We start from the raw sequence: 19,953 nt of genomic DNA on the forward strand, positions 1-19,953 counted from the left end.
TGCAGGTCATGGAACTTCATTGCCCTGTCTTGCCAAAAGCTTGTGAATCACATATAGGTTTGCTAGGCAGGTAGAAGACCTTGTAAGTATAGCATTCAGAATGCAACATGACACTTTCTGGACATGAAGAGAAGGAATTGATCACGTGAGGTAAGGGAAAACACTCTCCTTTGGTGTGATACACACTGTCATAGCTTTCCGGCCCCTAGGAACTGAAATTTAACACTGAAGAAAACTCCCATAGAGTTAAAGAGTGACCAGAGAAGAGATGAAAACATCATTTATCTGCCCATTCAAATACTTTCCTTATGATCCAAATCATGGGATATTTATCTGCAGGTTTGTGTCTAATGCTTGCAGCTCAACCCATTTTATCTTTTGATAACAGGAGGTGGTCTTTAAATTCATTGAGAGCCTTTTCTGCTTTCCTTCATGAGCTGTCTGTGCCCCTCGGCTAGTCATAACAGAAGCGACTGATGAAAAAAAAGAATCAATAGAAAGAAAAAGGTTTTTCCTCACGCCTGATACCTGTAGCAATTTCACTATGTTTTATACTTCTATTGTTTTCACTTTTAAATATTTAGGGTTTTCATGATACTGTTTCCCAGCACCATACTTTAGTGTCAAGTAAAAATGAAGAAAGTTTTATTTTCCTTGGATTTGGGGGCAGGGGCTGTCATGTTCTGTATCTTGAACTGGATGCTGAGAATTGGATGCCAAGATGCTTGAATTCATTTAGCAGTATCCTCATGAAACTATGTCATATTCCAATACAGAGATTTATGGACATGACACACTGTCAGCCTCCACAGAAAGGAAATGGTTATAACCACCAGGAGTGAGCCAGTGGCACCATCTGTGTAAAGCGTTGCACCTCTCCTCACCACATTCATTATGTCCACCAGGAGGTAGCTAAGCAAGATGGCTGGGACTCTTAAGAGGCAGACAGACTGGGTTAGGGTGCTGGCTCTCATTTACCAGCTGTGCACGCTTCTGCACATTATTCAACTTCACTGTGTCTCTGTTTCCTCACCTGCAAAATGGTACTGACCTATCAAGTACTGTAAAACCACCATCAGGATGAAAGGATCTCATGTACATAAAGGATTGGAAGCCACACTGGGCACAGGCCAGCACTGCCCTATGACTCATAGAATTTCTCTCACAGATGACTCCTTCCACGACGCACACAGGGTTCCCTTCTATCATATGTGTTGACTTACTTTCTCTCGGGAAGAGCCAGGCATAGAGGAGAAAATGGACATGCCTCTCCCGAGCTTACTATCAGTGCTCCATCAGCTCATGTGCTTATGTGCCTAACTATCCCATCCCATGCCCGCACCTCCTGTCCTCAAGCTAATTTTCTAATGTCTCTCATGCACATTCAACTCCTTGTCTGCACTCCTGTGAAATGATTATATATTGGATGGTATCTGTTTTTAATTGATATTAAAAATAGGATATTACAGAACTGATTTTTAAACCTATTTCTCACAAGAATTCACTGTAGACATTATCTGCATTGCTGTGAGTCCCTGCCCTTCAGGCTGTTGCTTCTAACTGCTCTTTTCCACTGTGTCATCTGATTTGCCCAATCTTCAGTAGTATATGCCCACAGTACTCCTAACCTCTTGGCACAAGAATGCTGCAAGTTACATCTGTATGCATGACCTCATGCAAAGTGTTATAGTCGGAATCTAGACTGTTCCCCAGAGGCCATGTGCTCAAGGCCAAGTCCCCAGTTGACGGCACTATTGGGAGGTGGTGGTAATTTGGGGAGATGTAGCCTGGTCAGGGAAAGCAGGCCCTTGGAGGATATACAGGGACCCTGACCCCTAACCCTCTCTCTGCTTTCTGGCCACCATGAGATGAGCAGCTGTGCTCTAACACACATTCTCCAGCATGGTGCTCTACCTTACCATAGGCCTAGAAGAAATGGAACCAAGTAACTATGGACTGAAACTATGAGCCAAAATAAATCTTGCCTCCTTTAGGCTGATTTCTCTCAGGTATTTTGTCATAGCAATAGAGATATTATTAGCACAGATAATCAGTACTGAGAAGTGGGGTCACTGTGGTCCATCAAGGTTCAGAAGCCTTGGAAACTGGTTTGTGGGAGCAATTTGGGAAAGTTTGGAGATGTAGGCTAGAAAAAGCTTAAAACTCTTAACTGGAGCTTAAAGGATTATTCTGTTGGGAAATCAGAAGACCAGAACGCTGACAGAAACACAGACAGTAAAGACCATACCAATGAAGTTTCAGATGGGAAGGTAGCTTCTGTTGACAAACAGGCTAGAAGCCAGGCATCTGTCATTCTGGAAAGGAACTCCGTCTCCATTTTGCCCACACTGTACCCGGAAATTTGATGTGAGGCCAAATTTAAAGGTGATGGACTAATTATTCCAACAGGTAATCTGGGGGCATCACAGCGTTTAGGCAGTGGCATGGGTATTTCTGGCTTTTAGCCAGATTTGCACTGCGAACCAGAAGCAAAAAGCAGAATGGGAAGATTTGAAAAACTTGCAATTTGTCCAGAAAAGAAGCATGTGTAAAGTTTCCACCCAGGAGGGTATGGTTGCTGAGGCAATTGGTGCCACTAAAGAGAAATCAAGCGTTTTGCACTTGGACAATACAAAACATGCCCCAAGGGTATGTCAAGAATCAGCAATCCCACCCCTCACAGGCTCAAAACTATAAACCTAAACTTTTTTTTTTTTTTTTTGAGAAGAGAGCCCTTGAAATACCTCCTCACACAGGGGTGCCTACAGAATTGATTCCCTAGGACTCATGACACCATGCTTAGCCATCCAGGCACTCAGAGGCCTCTGCAGCCAGGCTAAAGCATGCTAGAGCTGGCAGCTGACCTTGGCTTCATCCACATAAAGCACATTTTGTTGACATTCAGAATGGGAGAGTTTCAGGGTCATGAAAGCTGCCACTCAGATAGCAAATGAAGGCCAGGGAAGTCAGGCAATGTGTGGTAGGATTAAAGTCTGTGCAGGCAGCCCCAAAGAAGTGATGTGTGATATTGAAGACAAAGATGCAATGGAGACTCCAGAAACTTAGCATGCCAGAAACATGGAATGCCTGCTGAAGAAAGTTATAGAAAGGAGACAAGCCAGCTCGAGAGTGGCCATGTGGCCTACAGACAGGAAGACCACAGGGAAGGAGCTGTCCCAGAGTTTATATCATACCACCACATGGCTCGAATTTCAGACATGGAACTATAGGATTTAATGTTTACCCTGCTGGGTTTCTATCTTGCTTTAGTCTAATCCTTCCTTGATATTCTCCTATTCCTCCCTTTTAGAATGGGAATGTTTACCCTGCAATATAGTAAGTAGCAACTATGTAACTTGTTCTTCTGATTTTCAGGGTCTCACTGTGAAACAAGTTGAGTCAGAGAGAAGACTTCAGACTTGAACTTCTGAGCAATGCAGGAACTTTTAAGAGAAAGAGCCTCTTAGTGATAGACTGAATGCATTTTACATTAGGGACTGGGGCCCAGGGATATAATGTTATATAGTAGTTTGGATCTAGAATCTCCCCAAAAGGCTCATGTGTTCAAGGCTTAGTCCTCAGCCTGTGGTGCTATTGGGAGGCAGTGGGAACTTTAGGAAGTATGGCCTGGAGAGCAGGTCACTGGAGGCCTGCCCTTGAAGGGTACCCTGCTTCCCACCCCCCCACAGTGAGTAGCTTCGCTCCACCACACCCTCTCTACTAAGATGCTCTCTCTACCTTACCATAGGGTCAGAAACAATGCAGCCAAGTGACTATGGACTGAGACATTTATAACCAGGAGTCACAATAAATCTTTCTTCCTTCAAGTTGATTGCTCCCTGGAATTTTGGCACAGTGACAGAAAGTTGACTAACACACAGGCCTCTTCTTTAGAATTGGGCAAACTGTGGGATATAACATATTCCACCAGTTTACTCCCCAAAACCATCTGATTATTCTGTGAAATGGCTGTACCAGACCATCCATTTATAACAACACTCCTAATGAAGAATGTATATATATATATATATATATATATATATTATTCCTCCATTACACTTATAGAGAAAGAGAGACCTTCCCTGACTTCATAGCTAGTACATAGAATCTGAAAATACTGTAGATCCATGTGATCTCAGAGCTGGTGTGTAACCCACCTTGAAGGACCATGACAAAAGCATATCTTCCACCTTGACCTATGTCACACCCCCTCCAATTTGGTCTGGCTAATAATTATGACATGGCCAATACCTGGCCAATAACTGCATATATTTGTGTATACACATGCCCACAGTCATGCTGTGTAAAAAATCTTAACTTACCTTTAAGGCCTAGATGAAAATCCAACACTATCAGCAATCCTTTTCTGATTGCTTCCCACAGAACTCCCTCCACTCCAAATCAGCACCATATTGATTCTATTTACCATTCAGTTTATTACTATCTGTGCTTTGCCAACTACATTACATTGTTGATAGTAAGGAAAAAATCCTGCAACTTATATTCTTTATGTCTAACACACTAGTGAATGTACAGTAGGCATTCAAAAATAGTACAACAATAGACTTTTTATCACACTTATTAGTATACATTTGCAATTTACAATGATGACAATTGTGGTAGGAAGTTAGTACATGTACACTGTATATCTTCATTATTTTTTCTCTTTTTTAAAATCCCCTGCTCTTTCCCTCCTTCCCTATAGACTTAACAATGTAGACATTAAACCTAATAAATCACCTGGTCCTAACTTCTTATTTCACAAAACAGGGAAAAAGTCACAGAAAAATCAAATAGTTACCTAATAACTATAATAGCAGCAATCATAATTTAAATGTTTTGTTTGTTTGTTTTACAATATGGTACTCTTTAAGTGTCTGACCATGTAGCAAAATTTTCCATGTACTATTTCACTGAATTTTCAGCCTGCTGACATTGATATTTTGGTCCCCATTTTGTAGATAAGAAAACTGAGGTTTTCTTAAAGGCCTTAAGTAATTGGTTCAAGGCCACAGATAATAAGTCTCAGAAGCAAAATTCATGTTCAATTTAGTTGGGACCAATGATAATTTATACATGGTTGATATAAAAACAAAAATATAAGCTGCCTTGAGGATCTCTCTAGAAATTTAGAATACCTGAAGGCCTTTATATAAAAAAAGTTTACGTAATACAATATTTTATGTGACTAAAATACTTCCAGAATAATTGTGGCAACCAGTCTTCCAATCTCTTCCCCATCTTTCTATGTCCTTAAATATAGTAACAAGTATTGCATCCTCCAAAAAAGAAGAAATCATTCTTTAACACTTGAAATTCCTGGGACTAAGAAGGTGTTAATTACCATCCAGAAACTCCATGCATAAAAAGGCTCAGAAATGTAGATAATGTAAAGCCTATTCCCTTAGTGCTTAAAAAAAAAATCAACCTATTTCTTTTCAATGTGACAGAAACACAATTTCATGATTTTCCATTGCCTTTGTTTTATACCATCCATGTAACTATGAACTCTGGGCCAGGCAGGTTCTTGTTCCCTCTTCACAGTGGGTTTTTAAGGTCTCAAAGACATTTACTCTTCAGATAGGTAAAAATGAAAAAAAAAAAAAAAAGATCAATCCTAAAAGGTTTATAGTAGTGAGAACAGAAGATCATCTATTCTGAGAGAGCTTTGCGCTGGTTTTCCCAGCAGGGGAGCCCAAGTTTTATACACCTCATTCTCATTAGAGAAAGGGAGAGAAATTGCTCAGAATAAGAATAAAAGATTTTCAAGCCCTACAGCAGATTGAAACAATGTATCTTACAACAACAGGCAGTTTTGGTAGTTGAATTATCTATGTACTGGGATTTTTTTAAAAAGGATAGAGTCTCACAACACTTCTTGATTTCAAAATTTATTAAATGCTATGCCTACCACTATTTGCTCTCACATCCCCAAAATTTCAATACAATCTTTATGAAACTATTCTGGATCAGCAAAGCTTCTAGAATAAAATGACAGTTTATGGGGGTAAATCTTCATCATCCTTTTGTGCTGAAATGCCAGAAGATTTGAAAACTAATCCTTAGTACACTCCCGTGTTCTCTTCTGTCCACCAGATCATGTCCCTGATGCTCCCATATCAAATTGATTTTTATTTAACAGAGGCCTTTACCAGCTCCACAAATAACAGCTCTGTGGTCTTTGAACTATTATTCCAACTGCCCGTTTTGCCTCATTCTTTGTTCATTTGCTGTGTTAACAGCATTCCTACTGGGGGACAGGCAGGTGAGCATATTCTCAAAGTGAAAGACACTTTAGACATTCCCAGTGGACAAGCTTAGCCAATCAGAGGCACCTTACTTATCTTTGATCTCCCCTTCACCCTTCAGTCTTATTCAAATAAAATAGATTTAAAGGCTGTTTGCCTGTGCTCAAAGAACAAAAGGTTTTTTAAGGCAAAGCAAAAATTGAGGCTAAAAAATAGCCAACTCCTTAAGAAGAAAATGATCCACTTATGTCTGGTCTATATTTTCACCCATCGCTTTATAGTTTGTTTTAAAAATTAACTTGCAGTGAAGACACTGGTAGAAGACTACCTAATAAGGCTTTGCAAGTAATGAAGAATGATGCCATTTGTAGCGGGATTTTAGGATTGAGAAATGACACTCAAAAAATTCAGACTAAATGGTAATGTGTCTAGTTTTAAATAAATAGCCTTGATGGAAAAGGAAAACAATTCCAAAATTTGATTAAGAGAACTTTTTATATACTCCCCTCATTTTGTCGATGACAAAAGCTAGAGCAAGAGGACTCAGTATGGAGTGACTACATACACAAGGCTACAGAGCTGGTTCATGGCAAAGCTAATGTGCAACCCAGTCCAGTAGATTCTCTGCACCACACCCTGTTAATCCTAAACTGAATGTTTCTACCTAACCACATTTTCCCCAGACTGCACAATGCAGACTCACAATAAAATCAAGGTTCTCAAAAGATTTGGCAGCTCATTTACCATAAATTATTACTGACCCCTCCAACATGAAAACCTGTAATTTGTAAGAATTCTTTACAATGAGTTGAAAATGATACAGTGCAGATTCTAAGCCAAGTGTGCTTATAAATGAAAGGTCACTGGCTCCACAGAGGCACATTTCCATTTGCCATTTATTGTACAAGTAATGTGTCTGCACAGCCAACAGTGGCTTCTTCCATTACTCCTTAATATTAGAAAAGATTTTTAGGTGCTTCTCAAATTTCCACTTCTGCAGTATTTTGGAAAGGAAAAGATCTGACCTTTTAAGACTTTTGGTAACATGGCTTTTGGTAACTCACAGGAGCACCAGGCATCTTCGCAGCAGTTTAATGAGATCCTCTGAAAGTTTATGCAGAAAAAGCAGCCATGATTCTTGCTCAAAACAAAATGGAATAACCAAAAAAATCCTCTAAACACCAAGAGAAGAAAATTAGCTAATTTATAGTGTACTATATAATACATTGCATGTCGAGGCACAGTATTTCTGAAAATGCCAAAATAATGAAATAAATAGAGGACAAAAGAAAAGGAGGGAGTAAAACAGAAGCACATGCTGAGCTGCATCTTAAATTACCACAGACCAAGAGGTGCATGCTGTATAGCAGTGGATGCTCATATTTCATACATTAGGTTCGGGCTTCATTAGTTAAAATTCATAGATGGGCCCAAGAAAGGCCTGTTATCCTCCGAGCTATGTTCTACTTTAGCAAAAGGCACATCTTACAGGAGAAAACCACCAGACTTACTCAAAGCTAGTTTATTTTCTTCCCACACACAGCAACAAAGCTTCCATGACTTCATCTCAAGGCTCTAGAGTTGTCTGGGCCTCGGGGAAGAGATACCTGAGGCACTTGAAAATATGACAAAGGGCTATGACATATGTAGTTTACTTTTAAATACCTAAGTACAGGCAATGTAGTATGGATTAAAACCATATCCTATACATAGTTACAAGCTCTCACTAGGAATTACTCACCCCCCTCAAAATCACCCAAGTTTGTGACTAGCATTATATTAGAAGTACCTGCGTCTTAGTCAACACCAGAGATTTTTGTTCATTGGCATACCCCAATGGTGCAGTGATGAAGTAAAAAGATGGTAGCTTGTTAGTCCCATGACAGATGTTTTCATTTTTCAAATTAGTGATATTTAAGTTAAGCGAACTGGCAAAATCATTTCAGGGACATTCTCCTATGAACAGGGCATGGAATCAAGGAGATCTTCTGTCTTCTTCCCTAGGACTGGCACTCCAGGTTCAATTTTGCCTTATGTCTAGCAAGTCTGCCAGAGGATTTCTGTGGCTCAATGCCCACTGTACAGCCTCTGGAAAGTTGTCACACTGACCTGGAGTAGAAAAAAACATTTGACTGGAGTGCCTAAAAACATCACAGAACTGGGACTTCATTGAGCTTATAGGACAAGGTTCATGAATTTGTTCTGACCATGTTTGTTCTGCTAACTAATAAATATGTGTTCAATAAAAGCTGATATGAAACAATTAGCCCGAGACTACTTGAGCTGTTTAGGTCTAGCAAATCCTTACCCAAATACCTAGGTATTTGGCTACTACTATCTGTTATTGAGTTCAGTATGACCAAATGTACTTAAGAATATTCTCAACACACATGTAATAACCAGTGCACTAGAACTGCATCCCACTATGTCAGTAAATTTTCAGGAATTTTATAAGCCAGTGGTAAAAAATAATCATTGTAAATCAATTAAAATATTGAAATTTAAAAGTAAATATATTAAAAACAAGGATAACAGATACTCAAAACTTTCACCTCCTAATTCTTTGACTACACATTAGTAGAGTTTACATCAATTGAACCCAACGATCGAGTCTATATGTAAATACAGCACAACTTAACATTCTTCGGGGCACTCCTCAGAGCTCTGCATTCAATGACATCGTACAGGTAGTTGAAATTGGCCATGGTGGGAATATATAAGCCATGGAACCCAGAAAATGTTACAAATCAAGGCTTTCTTTTGTTTCTAAGGCTGGTTGCCAGATGTTTACAGGAATAACACTGGTGTCCATGGCTTTGCCCCTTCCCTGTATCCATAACCTAAAGCCTTCAAATACATCAAAATAAACAAAACCCCACAACCCATTTACTGCAGAGGAATCACACTGCCATGCAGGCCCACCGCCACCCAGGGCAACAGGATACACTCACTTTTGAAGCAGCTGGGTCCACTAGTCTCTGGCGATGTCGGGCTGAGTTGAAATGGCTCTTCGGAGGCTGCCCTTCCTGACAGTGAATGGAAGATGGGGAATGAACAAGAAGTGGGAAGGCGATGGTGGGGCGGTGTGGGATGGTGACGAAATGGTCAGAAAAGGGAGAGGGACAGTGTTTAACGGCACTGTATTTGTTTGGGCTAAAAATCTAATAACAAAAACACTTGACAAATATTTCCCCACAAAAGCACATGTTAGGTACTAGTCATTTCTTTAAACAACCTTTTATGTGCATATGTATAATAAAGTCACACAGCCCATTTCCCATCAAATTTTCACTCTACTGTTACCTGATCATTTCCTCTACATTTCAAAAATCCTAAGGACAATGGAAATATTATTTCCCTGAACACGAGTCCATTTTCCTAAAATAACAGAGTATATAATGGAGCATTCTTAGGGTTAGTCTTGTTGGCCAAAACCAAAATGACATGAGAGTCACAATCCTCATCAAAACCATGTCCGGTTTGCCTTTTAAGGCTTCTTTCTCTACCGTCTTGGTAGAATTCATCTTTTTTGGCACCCAGAAAAAAAAACCTCTTCCCCTAACTGCATATTATATTTAATTGACTCAAATACAGATATAACACTAACTTTATTATTTAGACCTATGTAAAGTGGTCTCTCCTTAGAGCAGCACTGTTAACACATATATTTTTAGCAAGTGGATAGGCTTAACACTTCCCCATGACTCCTTTATGCCAAACTTAAAAACACACTACCCAAGATTCTATATTTTGAAAGGAGAGGTTGGGCACAGCTACCTCCATAAATTATATAGAGTTCCATTTCTCCATCTTTCAAAGTTTCCCAGTAATAAACCAGAATTTAAGAAACAAACACTACCCCCTTCTTTGAGTATCATCTCCAGAAATGGCAAGACAAAAGCAACAGAGAGATGGGTCCGCAAAACCCCTGGGCTTATAGACCCTCATACAAGGCAGAGTCAACAGAGGCAGCAAAAGGACCCTCAAACAAGGGATGGCACTAGTGCAAGTCTATTAACAGAGAGGGTAAAAGATTCCCCACTTAGGTAAAAATGCAGTGTATACATTGTAATACTTAAGAATTTTTCCTTTCTTTGAGGAATAACAGCTCTATTGCTTTTAAGACATGTGTCAATCACACCCACTTCAATTGTCAATAAGCACTGCTTAGGTAGCCACAATATAGTTCTTCCTTTTTAAAAAATGCAATGTCATAACTAGCAGACTCCAAGTCAGGAATATATATTTTTTTCTCCCCTTTTCCCCCTAAAAACTTTGCTGCCAATATGTATCCTTTCTCTACTCTCTTTTAAAAAATGCAAGGAAATAGTCTTGAAATTCAGCTGACCTAGAAAAAAAAGATACTAAAGTTTAAATAACAGAACTGGTATTCAGTAACACCCTGACTACTTGGTGAAACAAAAACAAAAAAACTGAGCATGACTTCCCATTTTAACAGACTCAATGGTTTTTATTTCAGAAATACAATTTTGGAAAAAAATAGATTATTTATTTAGTTTGATCGTTTGAAAATTTTCCTTTAAACTTAACAGTTTATGAGAAGGGGGTTTTAATGGTTTTTCTTTTCTCCTAAAAGAAGTTATATGTAAATAAGTACTTATCCTCATTAACAGATCTGGAGAACTCTCTGCCCTTATTAACCTCCCTATGGAATGATTACAACTGATTTAAGAGTTCCAATGCATAGTGCCAGGCTCCCACTCATCAGGGAAAAAAAATTAATCTCAGTTTTAAATACACAATTACAATCAATGTGCAAATTAACTAAATCCTGGGCTTGTGGTTTATTGCTCTTCTTCTGACTCCAAGGTGAAAATGTTATCTTTTTTTAATTAGCTAATTGTACCACGAACTCAGCAGGAGGCAGATGTTGATATTAAACCTGAGATCTGAATCTTAAACTCCCAGTTGGTAGAAGGCTGTTATTAAAAAGCAAGCACATCTTTCAAGAGGTGGGTGTTTGGAACCTGGTCTCCATTTTCTCTCATTTATCATAGGGTACAATGAATCTGGAACAACAATCTGCTTGCAATGAACAAATAGGTCTATGAAATAATCAATGTAGTTACGCAGAGATTTCCATCATATATCTTAACAGAAACCAAGGAAGAGCCTGAGGGATTAATGTCATTTTAATGAATTGCATATAGAGTGAAAATAAAGGAATTGTGAACAGCTCACAGCAACTTTTTATCCACATGACTCTTAAACTAACATTAATTTTCAATAAAATAGGCACTATATATTCTACTACTAACAAAAATTCATGGCGATTAGTTGCCTATAAATTTCAGAGTTTTGTGAAACTGACACTTTGCAGACAGAGTCACACAATCAGAGCCACACGGAAACCTGTGAGAACTTTACTAAGAGCTGGATGTGACTGCTGTTACACTTTCAGGGCAACCCTAAATTAGCAGCTTTTTGCCTCCCTTTTAAAAATCTTCCTATTTACCAGATATCCTGACATATCCAGCAGAAACACAAATAATGCATCTTTAAGCATAGACAATTCAGTACAGCTCAATACACTGCACTGTATATTTTTTTAAAAAGTAAATAGTACTCTCCTGCATGATTTCTCAGGAAATCGGCTTCTCTATATGCTACGACTTGAATGTGTCCTCAGAATTTCATGTGCTAGAAACTTAATTCCCCAAAATTCAGGTCAATGGTATTTGGAGGTGAGGCCTTTCAGAGTTATTAGGTATAGGACAGAGCATGGGAATGGGATCCACATGATAGCATTAGTAGCTACATGAGCAGAGGAAGAGAGATTCCAGCCGGCATACTTGTTCTGTCTCACCACGTGAGACCTCCACAATGTTATGATACACCAAGGAGGCCTGCACCAGAGTCCAAGTATTATAGACAGGTAAGTTAGGTAAAAATACTCTAGGAAGTCAGATAAGGCTGGGCTGTCAAGGGAGTCAGTGCAGAAGATGAGAACACATTGCAACTGTGGCTGAAGGCGCTTGTGTAAAAGGCCAGGTCTCAAGATAAAGATGGAATGGCCAGGCCTACCTGCCACCCCAAGGGATAAGCAATAAATTGAAGATCATACTATAACTGGTATCACCTGGTCCAATAAAGGCTAGAGAGACATCAGTCACCCAGGTGTGTGACCAGGACCTCCTGATCCATCCCTTCCTTAAAAGGTCTTTGTTCCTGGACACTTGCTTCACGACCTGCTTCCCCGCTGGATCAATAATGCCTAAGTGGTTATACTTGTAATCTTATTGAACATAGTTTTGCCAAAGTTTTTCCCACCTCATGATTTTGCTCTAAAAAACTTCCTCTGTGACGTGGGGTCTATGCTAACTTGCTTTCCAGCCCCCTCTTGTCTCTTAGGTGCTCTCTCTCAATAAATTTTTCCTACTCTTAACCTCTGTTGTTCCTTAGAATTCACTTTTTGATTTTGGGGAGCACGAACTCAGCATGTCTGACATCTAGCAGGTTGGGAGTTATAGTATTTCCCCTATATCACAAGCAGATACGAAGACCATGCTTAGATTTCCCAGCTTCCTAATCGTGAGCCAAATAAACTTCCAGATTTATAAATTACCATGTATGTATTTTTTCACATAGTTCTGTGTTCAAGAAAAATATTAAATTCTATCACTCATGCTAACATTAAAAACAAAACTTGTGACTTAATTTTCATTACGCAAATTCTAAATTCCAAGAATCTGTTTCTCCTAAATGACAGCCTTCAGACTCTGCTGTCATTCCAGGTTGAGAGATCAGTCTCTTGATACCATTTACCTCCTGGCTAATGACATCAACATCAGCAAAATAACAGATTGGACCTCAGTGGGCTCCACAGGCTGTGAACTGAATGGCTTATTTACATATGCAAGTAGGACCTCTTCACTACAAAGAGCAGGGGGCAGAGGGCAGGGTATGTGGGGAGTTGAATTCCTCATCATTAATTTTGTGGAAACAGAAGCCCATTCTGCTACTTAGGTAAACCCAACAAAAATCATTTTACTGTTATAACCACAAGCAATAAAATAGCAATCTTCTGCTATGTAAATAAACTATTAGAGAACAACAAAAGAAGAGTTGGCATGTGCATAATGTAGAAACTTAATGAGACATATTTCATCTCTATGCTAAATGCTTTCACCAAGCCTTAACCTGTTAAGTAAACCCTTTTAGAAATTACAAACATCCCTTAACACAGCAGATCATACTTTTTAAAGAAATTATTGTTCCCTTAACATTACAGATCTGATAGCTTAGTACTTTAGCCTAATTTGCATTGTGCAAACATATTTACAAGAATGCTGTGTGGAAAACAATATATCAGGCATGAAATAATGGGTGCCCAATGAATTTAGTTGCTTACAGCAGACTATTTATAAAAGCCTAATTCCTTAAATCAAGTCTAAATTATTCTATCTCAAAAAGAGATCCAAAAGGAAAATTGAAAACTAAGTATATATAATTTTGGCATGAGTTTCATTTTAAAAACATCTACCATTAGACATTTCTAAGCTAAAGATCTTAACATTAAAAAAAAAATCGCACAATGAATCATAAAAATGCTTCAAGGGCTCCTAGACTACTTCTCAAAATTCCATTCAAAATAGTTTTAATTCAAAAAAGAGTAACATATATGCTTGGAAAAGAATAAACTTCTTAAAAAAAAAAAAAAGAATAAACTTCTCATCCCAAGTCAGAAATAGTTTTTGTCTGTGATAAATATGTTTCACCTCCAATCAAAGCTGTTACTAAGGCAGGACAGAAGAAATAAAGAAGTCAAGGAAGTTGGAATTTTAAGCAAACTGTAATGTTAAGAAAGATGGAAAAAATCTATTTAAAAAAAGATATAATCAAATTTATCCAAGATTATAATGCCTTTTAATTCTTTGGCTTGTTTTATCTCTAGGCTTCTCACTCCTAAATTCCTAGGAGTTACAAAGATACTACAAGTCCATAAATTGGGCCTATGTTTTTATAAATCAATAAATTCCATAGTCTTTTACCCTCAAGGAAACAGCTCTAGTAACTGGATAACATATTGATAAACTTCAAACACATGCAAAGAGTTTGCATTTTAACCTAGTACAGAAAGTCAGATTTTGCTTTAGCCCACTAGTAGTAACCTGCTAGACACTCGGTAAATGATAAATAACTCAAAAGATGAATATCCTAGATCATCTGCCTTGAGTGTACCCCAAGACCACATAAATACCCTCAACCCCAGACCACAGTGCTGGTCAACCCTCAAGCACTGGAACTCTTTCTCTTTCAGAGAGTACTTTGAACCTGCCTGAGTGAGTTGAACTCTCCATCTCCTCTTTAAGGGGACCTCCTTGGATCCTGATAACATTACTGAACACTGTACTTAAATACAACAAAGCCCTTACAAATAAGCATTATTAAAGAGGCCCTTGAACATCAGGAAAAGAATCAAAGACCTTGCAAAGTCAAAATACTCCATGAAAATAAATTGATTGATAGAATGCATAAGCTAGGGGGATTTAACAATTATCAACCATATCAGTATAGGGATCAGAAACCCAAATGAACAGTGAAGAAATATGCCATTTAGAAGACAGAGTACATTTTTCTATTATGACATCATAGATGTCTAAAACCCATGGAACTAATCACACAATAATTCATGAAAGCCTCCATAATTAATAACATTGTAATGAGGAGCGAAGATCATTTTATCTCATCTTTCAAAGTCAGGCTTTTCAAAATAGCTCAAGAGGTAAGTCATCAAACTGGGAGAGGGAAGAGGACACCCCCACTTCTGAAAGCAGACCCTAAGAATATGGCATGCTAGCTTTTTTCACTGTAATGCTCATATCTTAAATTCTGAAATAATTTGACAGTAATACCAGCAATGTACTCTATTTCCTGATCTACTTTAGTTCCTTTTAAAACAAACTCTGGTTTATATATACTAAATTAATGATGTGACCAGCAGTTAAAATCCACACTAAGGGGGCTGAGGATATAGCTTAGTGGTAGAGTCCTTGCTTAGCATGATCACACGTTGAGGGGCACTAAGGGAGTAGCTTTAGAACTGTGACAATATAGGACTCACCTAGGAAGCTCATTAAAAATGCTTTGTCTCTCAAACGTCAGTCATTTATGTATTTTCCCATATTCATGTACTATGTGTACTATTACACATAATGCACGTACTATTATTTTCTTCACAGCTTTCTTTTTTAAATTGTGGACTTTTAAAATTTTTATTTTTTATTAGCACATGTTCACAGTTTTATTTTAAAAATTACCCCTTCTTTTAAAAAATTAAATATTTCAATTTTAACAGTGGCCTATGTGATGATATATTGAAATTATGGCTTTGTTGTGCTAGTTACATATTTTCCTAATAGATATTAAGAAAAAAAACCATTAGCTACCAAATTAAAAATATCTGTGTACTGCCTGGAGGCATCCTGCATGCATTCAGCAGGGCCTGCCTCAAATCACGAGAGCCTGTTCTAAAGTATGGACAACTGAAGTAAGCGGCCTGGACTCTGCAGTTTTGAGGGTTGGGGATGGGGTGTTATGGTCACTCTAGCAGAACAGCTCCCCACCAACTCCAATTGCCTACTCTGGTCGGTGAGTGACCTAGGAGTCAGCATGGCTGTGTGGTCTTCAGTTTCTTTATTCTGTGTTCTCTCTCATGGGCCAAACAATCCCGACCCCATTTAAATTCTCAGGAAATGGTACTGGTTTCAACTTTAGAATCTATTTCATTTCCAGTCCTTTCTTACTTCTACTGCTATTAGTATCATCTAAGCCACTTCCAGTAGGTGCTAGGGCTGCAGAAACAAAGTGCTACAGATAAGGGGATAAAACAACAAATCCATTGTCTGGTAGTTCTGAAGGGTGAAAGTCCAAGATCAAGGTGCTGGCTGGGTTGTTTCTTCTGAAGGCCTTAGGGAAGGATCTATTTCAGGCTTTCTCCTTCCCCTGTAGATGGCCATGTTCTATATCTCTTCAAATCACTTTCCCTTTAAATGTGTTGTCTTTATATCCAAATTCTCCCTTTTGATAAAGGAGCCAGCCATACTGAATTAGAGCTCACACTAATGACTTTAATTGGTCACCACTGTAAAGACTCTTCTCCAAATGAGGTTCCACTGTGAAGTAATGAGGTTAAGACTTCAACATATTTTCTTGGGGGCCAGGGTGGGGAGCAAAAATTTAGCGCCAAAGGCCATCCATGTCATCCAAAATCCAGCGATAGTCTTACACCTCCTCAGCTGCTTCTGCTCTCCACAGCCTATCCTCCCAAGGGCAGACAAAGCCAGCCAAATAAAATATAAATCATGTCACTTGCTTCCAAGCCTCCAGAGTCTTCCTCTTCCACTCAAGTCCTCCCATGGCTACAAAGCCATGAAGGTTCTGCTCTGGATACTTGTCTGGATCTCTTTCACCATCTCCCCCACCCCACTCACTTTATTCTGGTCACACCAGTCTTTGTGCTGTTCCTAGAGCTCTCCAAACAGTTGGCCAACTCAGGGTCCTTGAGTTTCCCTTCCCTAGAACACTCTCCCTTTGTGTACTTTGCAAAGCATGCTGTTCATTTTATTAGGGAAGGATTATGTGGCCCCTCCTCTAAAAGCTCACCCCGTCACTCTCTTCCCCCAACATCCTTTCCGTTACAACATTTACCCAGAATTACACAGTATTTGTCTGTGTTTGTCTATCTTTCTGTAAACACCACAAGAGCAAGAACTTTGTCTTTCTTTTCTACCTGTTATTTATTAACTCATAATACCTATTAAACAAATAAATTAAGCAAATTTATATACACACAATGCATGATTACATATCACGACCTCAACCATACCCAGCACTTCAGTGCAGGCTCCTTCAGGAAGCATGGCACTCTCAGAATGGGTGGCTCCAGTTGAATTTGATAAAGAGATTACTCACACAAGAATAGGGAGATCTCATTATCCCCAGGCCTGAAGAAGAAAAGGGAGAGAGCTGCTTCCAGAACTTGAAATAGGGAGCTGGGTGGGGAGTCACCGGACTGGTACCCTTACTTTAAGGAGAACATTCAGCCACAAGGAAAGAGCTGGGAAGCAATGGCTTCTGCCATATTCTCCATTCTTCCTCCTTCCTCCTGTCTCCTGCTGCCATCTCTATACTGGGCCAAGCCCACCCAGGAACCAGAGTCGGCCTGCTAAGGAGAGAGAAGATGTAGAGCAGAGGGGAAGAGAAAGGAAGGATGGGAGATTGGAAGAGAAAGTAATGGGGAGAGAAAGAAAATGGTGTGGAGAGGGAGATGGCTTGGGGAAAGGTGCAGGGACCTGGAGGTCAAAAGAGGACACAAGGCATGGGGTGAGACTGCAGAGCAAAAGTCAGCAGCAGCCAAGGGCAGCTACCTTCCTCCCCTCTCTGCCCAGTGCTAGCTTCCTCACCAGTGGGTGTCGCTTCACCCTGTTATGGTTTACCTAAAAGCCTCATGTGATGATAGGGGAGACCTTTGGAAAGTAATTAGATTATAGAGGCTCACTTGTTGTGAGGAGGTAGGGCTTGGTCTGAAGCAGTAGGTCCCTGTGAACATGACCCAGGAAGGTTCTATCTCCCATTCTCTCTTCCTTTGATTCTCTGCTTCCTGTCTGCAATGCTGTGAGCACCTCTCCTCTGCGATGCCCCTATGTGATGGAGTCCTGCCTTGGAGCCAGGGTTGCCATGGACTGATTTTAAACCTGAGCCAAAATAAACCTCTCCTCCTCTAAATTGTTGGTGTCACGTATTGTGTCTCAGCAACAAGAAAAGTGACAAAGACACCTTCAAAGCTCTTCTTGCTGTTTCAGAAAAGATGTGGATGTATCTGATGGGAAGAAAGGTAAACAATTTGAGTGGAAAAGCTGCACAATGCATTTCTTCTCTGGCTCTTACTTCCTAGAACTGCCAAGGAGTGAACTAGACATTATGTGTGAAACCCATCTATCTAATCATGGGAATTTCTCTTTTGTCAAGATTTTGCATTAATGTCATTTTTTGTAGGTCCGCAGCCTCGAGTCAAAAGAAAACCCTGGGATTGGATTCCCGATGAAATTCTTACTTTGAATTTAAATCTTCTTGCCAACTCTGGTACATTTCAATTTGCTTTGCAAAGTTACTCAACATTAGGAAAGTAGAAAAGCCAGTCTGCACAGAAACCTCTCAGGTACCACGAAGAAGGGAGTCCTGGCATTTTCTGAGGTACAGTAAGAGAAAACCTCACAGAGACCAGTCTTCTGGCCACCACGGGGTGGCAGATGCCAGCTCAAGTCCCCAGTCATCCAGAACTTCAGTGTCCAGGCATGGGGATGTAAAGGTCTGAAATTCTAAGACCCTGTCTGCAAGTTAGCTCAATAGTGTAAAGATAAAAAAATCCCAGGATACTCTCATTTTTTAAACAAGTAAATTCAATTATTGGGCTCATGTCATAGTTCAAATTTCTTGTAGGCTTCAAAATATGTGTGTTTTGGGACTTGCGGTATTGACAAGCTATTTAGAAAATGTTTACATTTACTGCTATTCATAGAGAAATGTTTGAGAGTCTTAGACTATTATATCCATCAGTCAATGATCCTCTGTTAGAGCATTCCAGAACATTATATATTGATTCAAATTAATGAATTTTATGTCAAAGACCAGTTAACATATTTTATCAGAGACAATAAGTTTATGGATGTAATTACTGACTTGAGCTTCAAAAACAGCACAATTACGCTGTAGCACATATGTCAACCCACTTAAGTCACTTCAATTTAGAAAAAAACTAATGATATCACATGCCACACATTTTTAATGAGAAAAATTACAAGATTCCTAAATTAAGAGAACCAATCTTCCACAGGGAAATATGGGAGTGGGAGTGAGGTTAAAGGTAAACTAATTTTCTGAATGCAAAATAAAGTTTTCAACATTGCTCTGACTTGTAACCAAAGCAAATTATTGCCAGCAAGTAATATTGCTCTGATAATTAGACCTGATTGGGGCTTAAATTAAGCAGGGCAACCACAGACTCCTCAAGGCTGTTTTGATGTGTTCCATCTGTCCTAGAGGGTGTATCAGGAATAGTCAGGGTCCCAGGAAAGGGGAAACAGCTCCACATTGTGCTACGGGGCAGGACACCACCTATCTGACACCACTGTCAATCAGCAGGTACTTATCACACAGACTGTGTGAAAGATTAAGGGCCCCATACACCACAACCATGATACATGATGATGCCCATGTCTTCTGCCAGCAGCTCCAGGACTGTAAGCTCTTGGGGCAGGGTAAGTACCCAAAAGGTCACCTTGTCTCTCCCTTTCCCTCATGAGGACTTGATGCTCAGAAGACCTGAACTTGACATAAAATCAGTATAAATAAAATCACCCTCACATTTAAGTCTCAGCGTTATTTTATATTCTCCACTTTTTAGCTAATACATACTTTTACCTGAACAATTTTTTAAAAAATAGTTGCACTTCGGGACCTCTGTGGGGTGGGCACAGCATGTGTGGATGGGACTCTGTCATAGGAGAAAATGTCTGAGACACCCATGAGTGGTTTCATGCTCTGTACACCTAGCAGAGCCTCAGTTTCCCCATCTGTAAAATGCAGATATAAGAGCTACCTCCACAGGGCTGTGGGATAAACACGACACACAGTATACTCAGTACATGCCTGGCATGAGTAAACGCTGGCTCCTAGTGGCATG

The 19,953-nt window shown here is 39.4% G+C and overlaps 1 protein-coding gene across 22 annotated transcripts in view; it reads right to left on the reverse strand.

The window, feature by feature from the left end:
- Mast4 (microtubule associated serine/threonine kinase family member 4) overlaps positions 1–19,953 on the reverse strand; it is a 594,077-nt gene that overhangs the window by 313,481 nt on the left and 260,643 nt on the right. For 14 of the 22 annotated variants that reach the window (XM_087189591.1, XM_087189613.1, XM_087189592.1 and 11 more), the window contains one exon: positions 9,200–9,274. The exons of the other annotated variants lie outside the window; for them this stretch is intronic. In XM_087189591.1, the coding sequence (XP_087045717.1) occupies positions 9,200–9,274 (75 nt within the window). The remainder of the gene's footprint in view (positions 1–9,199; positions 9,275–19,953) is intronic. 22 annotated transcript variants of the gene reach the window in all.

Source organism: Heterocephalus glaber, unplaced genomic scaffold, assembly GCF_053883595.1.
Source record: "Heterocephalus glaber isolate CG9 unplaced genomic scaffold, H.glaber_assembly_v1.0 deba00001543, whole genome shotgun sequence".
NCBI classification, from domain to species: domain Eukaryota; kingdom Metazoa; phylum Chordata; class Mammalia; order Rodentia; family Bathyergidae; genus Heterocephalus; species Heterocephalus glaber.